Source organism: Centrocercus urophasianus, unplaced genomic scaffold (genome assembly GCF_019232065.1).
Source record: "Centrocercus urophasianus isolate 14NV4802_14NV808 unplaced genomic scaffold, USGS_Curo_1.0 seq_10, whole genome shotgun sequence".
NCBI classification, from domain to species: domain Eukaryota; kingdom Metazoa; phylum Chordata; class Aves; order Galliformes; family Phasianidae; genus Centrocercus; species Centrocercus urophasianus.
Genome location: NW_024884142.1, coordinates 94,023,405 through 94,037,717, shown reverse-complemented (window position 1 = coordinate 94,037,717; position 14,313 = coordinate 94,023,405). Strand labels below are relative to the sequence as shown.

Here is a 14,313-nt window from a genome sequence, read left to right as displayed (position 1 = left end):
TTTGCTTTTTGAATGCTGTTGAGTTAACAGAGGCAGGGAATGGCAAGTAGTGTGTGAGTAAACACAGGCTATGTGTTTGTCATCTCTCTTCATGGTGTGCATTATAAGCCTGACTGTGCTCTGAGCTGTACTAAAGCATGGGACGTGCTTGGACATGCAGAGGAACAGATACCCTTACGCTGCATGTTTACAAGGAACCCTTAGTTTCACTAACTGGCCTGTAAAGTCTCCAGTTTACTGTGCTGGTTATCTTCTCACCTTGTGGTTCTGTACGATTAATGCATCTGAACACAACAGGCATAACACACAATTGCAGGTATGCTGTCTTTCAGAATTTAGCATGAGGTGGATGCTGTTCTTTTCACATTGTGGCTTTCAAAGGCTAAAATGTAATAATTAGACTGGTTACGTAGTCCAGTCTAATGAGCCTTTTCAATGCACACAGGATTTTAACAGGGTACCTGTGAGAGTATTTTTGCTTTTTGGCTATTAGAGATCTAAGAAGGAACAATTGCTTCAACTGGCCTCTCATGTTCCAATCTGAGGATGGACTATGAGCAAGCCTTTCTTGCCTAAGCCTCTGTATGTGAGTGAGGCACCTGTAAGAGGCCTTTTAAAAACCTGGCAAAACACATTAATAATAAAAACTAGGTGTCACGTTAGCAGATGCCCAGAAGCTTGAGTAATAATGATGCAGTGGTAATGGAATACTTTTTCATGCTTTGTTGGCAAATCACTTTTTTTGTTTGCTGTGTTCCTGATCTTTGCCCCTTCAAAGCATGGCACGTCCAAATCTTCCTCTGAAGCTTTTCTCTTTCAGTACAGAGCCTGTGGTGCCCTCCACCTCTGTGTTGGGTATGTCTGCTCCACATCAAGCTGTCACTGTTGCATCTCAGCTCTGTGCTGAGATGCTGGCAGTGCTCTGACTTTGGAGTAACTCAGGCAATTTTTACAAATCCCCCTGCTAGTCCATCTCTGAGCTGGCCCTGTGCAAGGATGATTACACGGAAGCTGCTTCTTTTGACTTTAGCATCCTTGATAAATGACTTTGTAAAATTATCTATGAACAAAAGAATATTAAATATAGAGTGTGGCTGTCTCTTTTCCTTCAACACCTAAAGCTATGCTTCCTGAACAGTGGAGTGGCACTGCTAGAAGACATGATAATACTGAATTAGGTTCAAGACCTTCGAGGGAACACTGTGCTGTTGAGTGGAGCTGAAGAGACCCCCCTAGATCCCTAGTGCTAATGAACAGAAAAGACAACCATCTTTCCTCACTCTCCTGGGAAATGACAAATGTAACAGACTGGTTTGATCTCTTGAAAGACGTGCAGCGAAAAAGAATGCTATAGGAATCAGTCTAGGCCTTGGGTGTGTGTATGTATACACATTCCAAAACTAGTACTTCCCACTGATTATATAAAAAAATGGTGAAACTGAGTAGCCATTAAAATGTATCCTATTGTATATGTGCTCCCAGCCTCCCTGTGTAGGGCTCTTTCTCGCCCAATCTGTCATTGTTCTCATCCAATGCTCACAAACAATAGCGAGAGCCCCGACCATTTGATGAAGTCAACATGCTGTGGAGTAGGGGCTCTCCCTCAAAACGTTCATCTCCTTTCCGTAGATGGCTGTTCTGATGTGTTTGGGTGTGGATTCTGAACATTTTCAGAAAAGGAGAGATAGGGTGATCCAGTCCATTGACAAGGTCAAGTAGTTATGAGAACCTGTAAGCAGAAAGAAAAATTGCGAGACCGCAACATGAAAGCCCTCATTTCAGTAATCACCATGGAAAACTGAAAAGGGTCACCCAAGGCCAAAACAAAAAAACCTTGCAAGATCCCATCGTTCATGTGCTTGTATTCCATGGTGTTAGGAACCATTCTACTTGGCAAATAGGCTTTCACTGCTGGACAATGCAGTGCTGCTGGTTGCAGTAGTGGCTGGCTACAGGTTGAGTTTTTGCACCTCCGTTGCTCTCCCTGACCACAGCAATGACTTCATTTTTGCAGGAGAGCTTTATGCATTGCCTGGCACGGATCCTGCTCACTGCCCCAGCTCCTGGCATCTAAATGACTGAGCACGAATTCCAAGTCCCTCTTTGGACATCGAGTTCTTCCTCTGATATGGTTCTCAGATGCTCTGGAATGTTGTACCTAAGAATCTTTTAAAATTGAGGGTGACAGGATAACGAAACTAGATCTGCCTTTACAGAGCGAATGGAGGGACCTCCTCATCTCTGACCCCAATCTTCTGATCTCTGCCCGTGACTCCGGAGGACGAGGAGGAATAAGAGCTGTAACAACCCTCTTTCACGGAGAGATCGCCTCGCACACTCCTCAACGTCGGAAAAGACTCCCTCGGCCGCCTCTCCCGCCCCGCAGCCCATCACCACAGCGCCCGCCGCCTCACAGCGCGCAGGCGCCGCCCTCGGCCCAGGCTCCGCCGCGGGGGCGTGGCGCTGTGGCCGGACGCGGCGGGAGGGGCGTGGCCACGCGGCGGAGCGTCGGAGCCGTGAGGGGAGGGGGAAGGAAGACACCGGGTACGGAGCCGCCGCCGCTGCCGCTCCCCTCCGTCAGGTAACCGGGGCTGGGGGGCGGTGTCGCGAGCTGCTCGGGGAAGCCGGGTCGGGCGGCCGAGAAAACGGCGGCGGCGGCCCTCAGCGAGGGCTCTGGACTGAGCGGCACCGGCCCTCCCCGTTCCAACACAAAGCGCCGGGCCCCGTTCCTGGCCCTCCGGCCGAGGCCGGTACCGAGCGCCTCTCTGCCGCGGCTACAACTTTCTGTCCGGCTCGGCCACCGGTTCCACTTCTCTACCTTCCGCGTCGGGACGGCGGCGGCAACTTTCCGCGGCCGGTTCCTGCCCTTCGCCGCGTCGGCCGGCCCCTCCGCGGGGCGGGCGCGGCGGCGGGGCCTCCCGTCAGCTGTTCGCTCTGTTTGTTGTCGAGCTGCCTGCGCTGCCGGCGGCGCCCGGCGGCGGCGCCGGGGGCCGAGCCGGCGGCGATTGGCTATGCGCCGTCACGTGACGCCGGGCGGCCTGGCCCGCCCCTGCGAGGGGCTTTGTGTGCGGCGGGGGCAACGGACGCGCCGCGCACGCGCGGGTTTCCCGCCGCTCAGCCATTTGCCCCTGGGGGCGCCGAGGGGAGGGGGGCTGCTGCGGGGAGAGTTCGTCCGGCGGTGCGTGGCATCGCGTAGGTTGGGTTTCTGCTGGGAAAGTGAGGGGGCTTACCGTGTTTGGGAAGGGCTGGGTGGCTCTGTGGAGTGCTATGGCCGAAGAAATAGGGTGAAGGTTGCCGTCCGCCTGTCCTGTGGGGCACCGCGCAGCCCTCACCTCTGGCGTGGCAGCGGCTGCAGGCGGGGCTGCGCAGTGCCGTGCCTTAAGCTGTGGGCATGGCTGGTTCGGCTGTGTGCCCGTGCTTACCCACCGGAAACCTTAAAGCCCGGTTTGGGAGGCAACAACAACAGATTTGTCACTTATTATCTGACAGACTAGCTGCACTTATGTGTATTTATGTGTTTAGCTTTCCCTCTGCTGGTAGTCATCACAAGTTCAAGTAGTGTTGTCCAAGCTTAGGTTGTTCATCTTTGTTTACTATCGCTTGACCTATGTTGAAATCTTGAGTTGCTCAGCTGTTGCTTATACAACCCGCTTAGGAAAGGCTTCTCTTAAAAAATAAATAAACAAATAAAAATGTTGTGAAATATATATATTAGTACTTAGTACCAAGGTTGTCTTCATTTCATAGCCTCTACCTAAGAGTTTCATAGAGGGTGTGAGAATTTGTTGGTGAGATGCCCTTCAAGTATTGACAACCTATCAGCCAGTGGATGTAGTTTGGGTGGAGGTTGTCTTCTCACCATGGTATGCTATATATTTTATCTTTTCCTATGGTTCGTTTTAACCATTGCTGTCTTCTGGTGAAGATTTGTACCGCGCTGACACCAAGGATTCTGAGAACGTCTGAATTAGTTTGATTTTCGGAAAGTTGTAGAGTAGATGGAGTGACAAAAAGTCGTTTTGTATACCTGCTGTAAAAGTAAATTTATTACAAAACCAGGAAATACAGATTTCTTAAAACACTTGAGGAATTAAGGGAGAAGGTAACCAGGAAAACAAGGAGACAGAAATTGTCACTAATTTGTGGGCCCTGTGTAGAGGGGAAGAAGCTTGGCCTGAGTCTGGTACCACTTGTAAGATAATACAATATATGTTATCTGGCAAGAGTATTGTGATGATGTAAGTTACTGTGGGGGAGACACTGGGGTACGGGGGCTGTGTTAGGAACCAGCACCCATCTGTGTGCCTCTGCTATCTGTAAACTTGAAACAAAATCCTGTCTTAGTGTTTGCATACACCAGCATCATGTATGTTAGCGTATTTAAGTGCATTGTCTGCACGAGAAGCTTTCCCTTTACCTGAACAAGCCAGTTTGCAATAGAAAATTACACTGCTGTAACTTGCCCAAACACAGTTTCGTGGGGCAAGGCGCCTTGTTGTGGGTGGGTGCCACGCACTGTGTCTGGGCACAGTGTTCGTTATGTTGCCAAAGCCTCTTTGGTAGTTTGACTGTTACCTTCTTTGTACAGTTCTAGAGTCTCAAAACGGTTCTAATGAATGTAGCATACTGTTTGAGTTTGCATCTTTTTGCTTTTGGCTACACATGGTGCTTTCTGATAATGAATTGTGCATCTAGGCAGAGGCCAGAGGCCAGGCCCTGCTTGCTTTAACAGTCACAAAAGTCGTGTTGGAAGACTGCAAAATCTTGGACCTGCTGGGAGACTGTTTTCAGATGCACCCTCACTTGTGAGCAGCAGAAACCTGGGAAGGTAAAGAACAGGCTTTTGTTGTTGTTGTTGTTGTTTTTTTCTCCCTTACCGAGTGATTCTTTTGTGTGCAGTCTTGTGTAGCTGTGCTAAGTGGTTTTTTTCTGTTCGTCTTTGAGATGAGAAGAGGAAGCTTAAGGCCTGTTCCTGAGATGAGAAGATGAAGTTTAAGCATGGTTCTAGAGTAAGTACCTTTTCAGAAGGTTTTAATGTGCCTAGGGGGATGCATCATCATTCCTCAAGGTAGAGTGCTTGTTGGCTCACCATACAAAGACAAATGATATTAGTTAGACAAACGGAGAAAGAGGGGCTGTCATAGCTTGGTATAACTGGCAGCTGTTTTCTGTTGCAGATCTGAGATGCGGTAGATGGTGCTGAAGCAGCACTGAGGCTTCTGCAGTATCCGCAGTCCAGCGTGTGCCTGCTGGCTGTCCCAAACACTGATGGTCCTGTGTCTTCATGAGATGCACTCTGAGATGAGAAAACGCTGACTGTTAGTTTTAAAAATGTTAATAAAAAACTCTTTCCATTATTTCTGTATTATTTATGAAGGCATACAGATTAGGTACCACAAATACCGGCTACACGGTGCTTCCAATGTTTGGAGCTCTGCGTACAGATGGTGGTGAAATTTCAGCTGTCAAATGTCAGCTCTTTGACAGCTGTTGCTCAGTGTTGTCAAAATCAACACTTAAAGACAGGTGGAAGTGTGGGAGCACGCTGCAGTAGGAATGCATATAGCACACAGCCACAGCGCTCGTGTTTCCTGTCTGTCCATGCACTTACTGGGAGAAGCACGCAGGCAGGAAACGTTTTATGTTCTGACTAAGGATATGTATATCCAGGTTTGTAGCATCACAGCAGTGCGCTGTCAACAAACCTCACTAGCTAGGTAAGGCTGTCTGTCACTCTGAGTCTTCTTCTAAAGGTGCTTTCAGGGATACATGTTGGTGGTGTTCTGAGTGCTGACTTGGGACACTAAGCATGAAGTGCTGTCACTTCACAAAAGTACCCGGCTCTTTAAGTTGTGTGGATTTGACAGGTACTAATGGGATATAAAGTAAATAAGTCTGCTGCTTTTATTTTGGATCCATTAATTTAATGTCATGACTTGTCTTGGGTCATTTGTATGAGGGCAGGATGGCAATGACTTCATCATGGACACATATCCAATGAAGAATGTTTAGTTTGATTTTAAAGAAGGAAACATAGGCCGAAAAGCATTTCTTAGCATCATAGAAGCATAGAATCAACTCTTCACCCTTTGGTTTTGTAAACAACTGAAATTCTGTCCGCTGCTTTTGCAAATTCTGCTGGTTAGCATAATGGCATTGGTGTGATACAGTAGTGTTGCTTTCTGAGGTTGTGAACAGCAATGGAAATTGCCTGGCTCTGTACAAATGGATGTTATTTCCCCTATCTGTAGGGTAAAGTGCAGATGAGTGGGTAGGTGCACTTGTGTGTTTGCCCTTCCCCTGATTGCAGGAACTCAAGTTTTAATGTTTTGTAACTCTTTGTTTTTTTTCTTTAAGAGAGCGAGCCTTCCACTGCCTGTAGGGATTTCTTTTTTCCAAATCATTCGTGTATGTGTAATCTTAAATAGATGCTGACATCTTTCGTATGAAAAGTGAAAACTATAGGAAAAAGAAAATCACACTTCTTTGTACACAGCTTGTATGTGAGGTATACAAGTCCCAGTTCCATTCTCAGTAGGATTCCACGTGCTCTGTTTCCATTTTCCCAACTGAAAATTGCTTTCCTTTGGTCAGCTGTGCTGCTGCTGTTTTCTCCAGTATAAAGAGAGAGTAGATGCAACAGAATTCAGGAGCCTTGGATAAGAGGAAAGCAGCATACTCATTGTGTACCACCTTTGCTGGTGTTACAGAGGAATACTGCCATATACTATATATATATATGTATGTATATTGTCATAAAGAAAATGGGGGAATGAGCCCAAGTTGAAATTCTCTAAATTATATGGGAGAGAAAAGCAGTTCCTTGTTCATTCTCTATAAAAGTTCGTGATCAGATGCAGCATTGGAGACTGCCTCGCCAGCAGTCATTGTGTAACTTTTCTACCTCTTACAGCTGTGAGCAGTAATGTAAAGAGTAATGCAAGGTGACCAGTGTTCAGCTGGATCCTTATCAGGTTGCTGAGATTCTGTAATGATCAAAACAGGGCTAATTAGAGGGTTTCTAGCTCTTTCAAATGAAATCTGCAGAGGGGCGGATGAGTCCAGTGGATATTTTAAATGTTAGAAATTCCAGTAGGATTACATTAAATTTTGAATATGTTTCTAAGAGACCGCTTTGTTGTGATGCAGATCTTCGAGGTTCATTTTCTAACCTTGGACACGTGTTTATCTTTTCAAAGAGACATGTAGTCATTCCGATGCAGCGTGCCCTGGAGAGCTTTCTTCCAGTACCAGTTCTGTTACATTCTGCTGTAACTTCAGCAGGGATTCCCACAGCCTTGTGTTACCATGGGATACATCTTTGTCTTTCAGTTAGAATCCATGTCCCACTGGAAGCTTCATTAGCATTGCATTTCTTGATGAGGTATCTTTCAGCTGCTTGCAGCCATTACCTCAGGAAAAAAGCACCTGTTTGGATGCTGATTCCTCTTCCGCAGGAACTTCTGGTCAACTAACTGTTTTTAGTCCACAACAAAATCAGCGTAGAAATAATGGTATCCAGAATGGGTAGGGATGGTAGGTGGAGTTGGGCCAAGTGCCTTACGGGTGTATCTGTCACAGTTGCTCTTATCGCTTGTGTTTGTGGTTTCTTCTGGCTGGAGACTTTGATACTTACTTAATCAGTTACACTTATTGTCTGTTGATTGATACTTAAATAAATGGAAGGCAAACACTGTGTTTTGAGTGGAGTCATAAGGAGTTGCATCGCTACATTCCCATGTCTAAAATGTTTTATCAAACTTAAAACCTGTTCCATCTCTTCTTCTAAGAAGAGCAGTGGGCATTGTATCACCCATAAAGGAAAGTGTCATTCCATTGCTTTGAATGTTCATGTGTCCTTCAGATGAGACATGGAATGCTATGTTATCATAGAGTAGCCTGGGTTGAGAAGGACCACAATGATCATCTGGTTTCAACCCCCTGCTATGTGCAGGGTCACCAACCACCAGACCAGGCTGCCCAGAGCCACATCCAGCCTGGCCAGGGATGGGGCATCCACAACCTGTTTCGCAACCTGTTCCAGTGCTTCACCACCCTCTGTGTTGAAAAACTTCCTCCTAATACCTAACCTAAACCTCCCCTGTCTCAGTTTAAAACCATCCCCCCTTGTCCTATCACAAGCCACCTTTGTAAAGCTGTTCCCCCTCCTTCAATGCTAACCCCTTAAACTTGAAATAGATTTAGTTTAGGTATTTGTGCTTCCCGGAGTGTATGGCATAAAATACTCAACTTGATGGGCACATCTGATGAATTTCCTAATAAACAGCACATTGTTTCCTGCTCTGAAATGTGAAACACCAACAGTGTTCGTATTGCAGTGTGTCAGATTTACTTACACTGTTTCTTTATGCACGGCCATACAAAGCCCTGTTTTCTGAAGCACAAGTGGAGGCATATTTCACTTGTTTGGTCCTTAAACTTTTATGCAATTGAAATGAAAATAGCATCTTCATTTAGTTCCTTTATTGTGTTATCCTTCATTATTTGAGTTTTTGACTGTCTGATAAGTTGCCAAGATGCTTTAATTTTCGCTGCCTACGAAGGTCTGCAGATCTGTGTTACTCACTTTCTAAGCTCTTTCTCTGATCAGAGGAGTTGCTCACATATTTTAGGGATGATGTTTTGGAAAGTGCTTGTGTAAATGGCAGTGTTTTGTGTTTAGATTAGACAGCTTTAAGTGTTTGTTCCTAAAGCTGCCTGGTGTGAAGGCTCAGAGGGCTAATAGAGGTAAGTAGAGGAGCCCAGTCTGCTCCAGCAGGAGACAGAAACCTCCTGGATGGTGGTAGTGTGTGGCTGCATATGACAAATGTGCAAAGCATAGGAGAAATGTATTTATAAAAGGCGGAGGGGGAGTGATTTGGGATGATTACACTATAATTGTTTTGGTGACTCAACGTCCTTGTCTGTGCTTCATTTCCCAGTGCTGACTAAGGTGGGTGAGTAGTTGGGAACGTGTACTGGAATGGAATTTCAGCATCATATTACAGGAAAAGAAAGCAGGGAAAAAGTAGAAGCTTTTCGTTTTAGCAACTGTATGGTCCAGTAAGGGTCTGGGCTGCAAACATCTGCACTGTATTAAATGGCTTGGGTTCATATTTCCCTTATTTAATGTAATTAGTTTGTATCTGTGTGTGCCATCTTACTAGTAAGGTGGTCACTTTTAGAGAAGAGATTATTGTTTTTGTTAAGCTTGATATTTCTTAACCTGGTGAGAAAGGATGGGGGCAGCCTGTAGTTGTGATGTGCGCAATGTTCAGCGATGTGTGTGGGACTTCTTTTGATTTTGTTTGCTGCAGTGCTTTCTTTATAAGTGTGTGATCTTTCTTCTCACTTTCAGATCCTGACTATTAACTTACATAAGCTCTAAAAATGGGAAGAATTTTTCTGGATCACATTGGCGGCACTCGCCTGTTCTCCTGTGCAAACTGTGACACCATTCTGACCAATCGTTCGGAGCTCATCTCCACTCGCTTTACAGGGGCCACAGGGAGAGCTTTTCTTTTTAACAAGGTTGGTAAGAAGCTGAGGGTGAACTATTTGCTTTAGAAAAATGACTGTGGGAAATGAATCTGTCATCACTTGGCACTGACTCGTAATGGCTAGCAAAAAAGTATAGCCTGTCTGTATCCTCAGCCACAGAGTCTTTCTTTTTCTTAGATGATTATTTCAAAAGCATCCCAAGATTTTTAAGAAGCGCACCTTACTATTTTAATTCTGATTTGTGGACGCAGTGGCATCAGTCTACAGATAAGGCAGATGTAGTACAAGTGGTTCAATCTCGGTTAGTTGTGCTCACTGGGGCTCTCTCACCCAAAGCTGAACGAGGTACTCTGCACTCATGGACTCCTTATGAAGGAATTTCATGCCTGTCAGTTAAGCAGCAATGGTTGTACATCCTTGAGAAATACATCTTCAAAAGCATTACCTCTTCTAGGCAGGTAGGGCTACAGACTATTACACTTGAGCTTTCAGGTGCCACAAGCTCTTTGCCTTTAAAGCACTGAGAGTCATGCCTACTGTTTTCAAACTTCACTCTGTTTGAAACTAGACTAATTCTTTCTATTCCTTATTTTCTGTACGTCTGCATCAGGTGGTAAATCTGCAGTACAGCGAAGTTCAGGATCGGGTCATGCTCACTGGCCGCCACATGGTTCGAGACGTGAGCTGCAAGAACTGCAACAGCAAACTGGGCTGGATCTATGAATTTGCCACTGAAGACAGCCAGCGCTACAAGGAAGGCCGTGTTATCCTGGAAAGAGCTTTGGTCCGAGAGAGCGAAGGATTTGAGGAGCATGTTCCATCTGACAATTCCTGAAGAGGCTTCTCTCAGGTTCTCTTCATTTGAAACTTAAAGTAATAAAATCAACAAAAAAATCTGCTTACATACACTGTCACCTTAGCATCAGAGTCGGATTCATGGACTACAGAGTAGGAAAGATTGTGAGAGTATTTCAGATGGAACCTTCCTTTCTTTGTTCCTTTATATTTTATTTTCCCTCCAGCAGCTGTTTGTAGAAAGATTGTTTTGCAGTTGCTGTAAGGTTTTTCTGTCTTGCATTTCCATCTGTTAAATCTGAGACAGTATCTGCAGATACAGTGAGCTAAAAGGAAAATGTTGGAAGAATTTTTCTTTTGTTAGAGAGAGATCAATGGTTGTTTTTGTTTGGTTTTTTTTTTTTTAGTTTGCACAAACTGATGTCAGCATAAGGTTATTTTAAAATTACAGGTGTTTTTTTAAAAGTATATTCCAATTTTTGGCATAAGATTTTAGCTACTTTTTTTTCTACTCAATCTTTTCACCTGATTTGCTAGCTAAAGTAAAGAGATCCGAATTTGTGCCGAGTGCTAAAGGTTCAGTGTTGGTACAGCTTGGGCTGGCCCTTGTGCCATATTCTTGTTGAGGTTGATTGGTAGCACAGAGCCCATTATTTCTTGTCATTCTTGACCCAAAGATGTCACCATTCCTTGTTTATTTGTGAAGTCCCGGTCACCATAAACTGGTATTGATTGGAAACTATTTTTGAAATAGGGCAAAACTGCTTGGCTTTCTTTTTTTTTAATTTTAACAGATGTAACTTATACCCATAATAATAATAAAGTAGTTGTCTGTTTAGTCTTGTGTTGCTTACAAAACAAAAGCTGTGTTTGTAATGATAAGGATCCACTGAGAAACTCCTGTTTTGGCAGTAAATTTTTTGTTTCTCTACTAATCTCATTAAGTAGACGGGCAATTGCAAACCTTAATTCTTCAAGTGGCTTTCTTCAAACCCAGAACTTCCTATGTTAAACACAGCTGCTGTGTAAAAGAAGACTGCCAGCATGTTTGTTCATGCATCCAGTTCTACAATCTGCATCTTGTGAAAAGATTTAACTGAACAGCTTGTTTTCAAATGCCGCTTCTGGTGGTGAAACTCTTTCAACTTAGTTGAACTCTTTTTGTTGTGGTGTTCACGTTTTTATCTTTCTGGGCAGCATTACATGTCGCCTAGTAGTACCTAGTGACTTGGGTTCCTGCTTTCTTGTAGAGGTCAGCTCTGTTTAAAACAGTGATCTTGCTTGCCTGGTAGCAAAAATGCTCTTTGTTGGCTTAGCTCAAGGGTGCCCAAACACTTTCATTGTCTTAAGCCATAAGTTGAGATCTCAAGGGCTGCAATGATTCTGAATGTTAGATATGTACGATTCATTATCAAAGATGTGTTTATTTTTTTTCATATTGGGTAAATTGTGGTCAAAGTGAAATAGATTACCCACAGGTGTACAGGGAGGAACAAATAGATCTGGCCTCTTGCCTTTCAGAGTGACTTCTTCACTAGCTGCAGCTCCATATCTGGAACTAAAATGTGGAGGCTGACTACACAGAGTATTTTTAATTTTTTGGGGTTGCTTAGTGGCAATTTGGACACCCCTGACTTGAATTTGCTGCCTACTTGATGTAAAAGTAGCTTTATTATAGAAATGTTATATGGAAAGAAAACAGAGTAGATCACATACCAGAGCTGTGCTTGAATCAAGCTGCTTAAACAGTAGTGTACTTGTGCCTCAAATCAGTTTTTGCACTGAGTACAGTAGTGCCCCATTATCTCGGGTTTTTTTCTGTCTTTCACAAACCCCAGAAGTCCCATTAGCATGGTTCTCTGCAGTACTTTTCTTGTACTTCTGGCATTACAGTACAATAAAGTATGTTTTGTCCTGAATTGGTATTTGCTATTCTTTTTCAGTTGTTTTATTTGCTCGGAGTCTGTCAAGTGAATGTTGTAACCTGTCTTGTTTCCCTCAGTTGAGTAAATTGAGTTTCTTCAGCATGGTGATAAGCTATAGGTGAGCATTTCCCTGAATGGGTTGTATAAGAGCATATGGTTGGGTTTTGGAAGTGCTAAGTAGTGCTTCAGGCATATCATTTGGACACTAGAAAGCCTTCAATTTATTGCTGTTAAAGAAAAAAATACAGGAAATTTATCATGTAATGGAATTCTGGATGATGAACTTCTGTTTCTGTCTTTGGAAAACCAGCAAGCTAAGCAGAAGTCCAATTTCTGCAAGAAACGTAGAGCTTTAGCTTACTAAATGGCTTAGGAATTGAATAATTGGGTGTCTGTGTATCTGGAATTGTTTGTGCATATGTTGTGTGCAAATGTTAGGGAGAAGCTTTCTGCATTAGCAGCTGGTCAGACTCAGAAACTAGCTGAAGAACCAAGGTGGGAAATCACTACAGTGGTGCAATGCAGCCTAGGGCTTATTTGGACTTAGAACAAGGCTTCTGCACTTTGGTACAGTGTTAAACTGAGATGTTAAAGATGGCTTTTCCTGAGCTCCATGATGTGAAGAACACAGTAGAGGTGAACTCATTAAAACGTATGAGACTTGAGTCCATTGCAGTGTTAAAATGGAATCTGAGAAGCTTTGCTCTGTGCTGTTCCCATGTGTGCCACCCAGGTGGGACACTCTGGGAGTGTTTCCCCTCAAATTTTGGTACTTCTTCCTTGAGATGCTTAGTGTGTGAGTACAGATAACACAGGGGACGAGGTGATTAGTTACAGCACAGCTAGCAACAGAGAAGGTGTTGTTTGTCTGCAGTTGTTATTTTGCAATAGGTCATTAGCCTTATATTGCCACATGAGGAATGGTGACAGCACACTGTAATTCCACTGTGTATGAATGAAGACCTTGGGATTGATACTTTGAGTCTTTAGTTTGGGCAGAAGCTTAGGCTTCAGCTTGGGCTAGCAATGGTGCCATAGCTTTTGCTACCATTTCATCCTGTAGTTGCTGTTTAGGTTTACCCCAAAGTTGCTGACTGCTGTTTCAGCAGGACACAGCTTGGGGAAGATGAAAAGTTTGGATGTTGTGTTTGTGGACTGAAAAAGCATTTTGATTAGGTTTCCTATGGATATTCAAAATGACTCGAGATGGCACATGTATCCGTGAGTGAGAAAAAGCAGCGTGATGCTGGGCTGTGAGCGGGCTGGCATAGGCTGCTTCTTATTGGGCAAACTTGTCTCTACAGTTTTCCACCAGATAGTAGGAAACAAAGTCAACAGTTGCTCAGTAAATTAACAGGTAAGGAACTGATGAAGCTGCAGCTCAGGACACAATTGCCCATAAGAGATAGCAGGGAAAGTTATTGCATTGACATGGGCAAAGGCTGACCAGTTAATTAACTTTTTAATAGGAAGAGAACATCAGCTGTGATGTTGCAGCAACATGTAAAACCAGAAATACTGTGTTGTGTTTCCTTCTCAGGCCTCCATTCACTCCTTTAACAGAACAGTGGTGGAAGTCCACTCAAACTGGGTTCCTTGGGGATCTTGAGGCTTTGTACTTTGTACTCCCTTGTACTTGTTAGGGGTGAAACATTTCAGATTTCCCTTGCTTGCTTGCTTAGAACACTGATTAGGATTGCTCTCTGTTGGACAACGGGTTGATGGTTGGACTGGGTGATCATAGTGGTCTTTTCCAATCCTAATGATTCTATGTTTCTAAACCCTGTTTTCATAGGGCTTTGAAGAGCTATGTGATTTAGAGACGCCTTTCTTCATAAGCTATAGATGAAATGGCATAATGCATTCTTAGTTTCATTGTTACTTTCCATTGTACACTTCACTCTGGCGTAAGGATTTCTCTTTCTATGTCTTTTTTGGTGTAAGGGGTAAGAAATAAGGGAAGAAGTTTGGTCTTTGCCTGCCTGTCTTCTGGTTGTTGCTGGTAAATCTGCTGGCAGCCTAGCACAGCCTTTTGCTCTGTGAGGACCTTGCTGGAAGGGTAAAAGAGGACCTCTGGATAAAAGAGGAAGGA

The 14,313-nt window shown here is 44.1% G+C and overlaps 1 protein-coding gene across 3 annotated transcripts; it reads left to right on the top strand.

Annotated features, from left to right (window-relative positions):
- The first annotated feature begins 2,492 nt into the window (after positions 1-2,492).
- On the top strand, positions 2,493-12,215 carry YPEL5 (yippee like 5). Of its 3 annotated transcripts, XM_042825598.1 has the most exons (6): positions 2,498-2,581; positions 4,696-4,828; positions 4,945-5,009; positions 5,178-5,318; positions 9,359-9,531; positions 10,112-12,215. In XM_042825598.1, the coding sequence occupies exons 5-6, from the start codon at positions 9,391-9,393 to the stop codon at positions 10,334-10,336; spliced, it is 366 nt and encodes a 121-aa protein (XP_042681532.1). In that variant the 5' UTR covers positions 2,498-2,581; positions 4,696-4,828; positions 4,945-5,009; positions 5,178-5,318; positions 9,359-9,390; the 3' UTR covers positions 10,337-12,215. The 3 variants fall into 3 exon arrangements, with proteins under 3 accessions (XP_042681540.1, XP_042681532.1, XP_042681524.1); XM_042825590.1 differs by lacking the exon at positions 2,498-2,581 and having other exon boundaries at positions 3,416-4,828; XM_042825606.1 differs by lacking the exons at positions 4,696-4,828; positions 4,945-5,009; positions 5,178-5,318 and having other exon boundaries at positions 2,493-2,581.
- Positions 12,216-14,313: the final 2,098 nt, after the last annotated feature.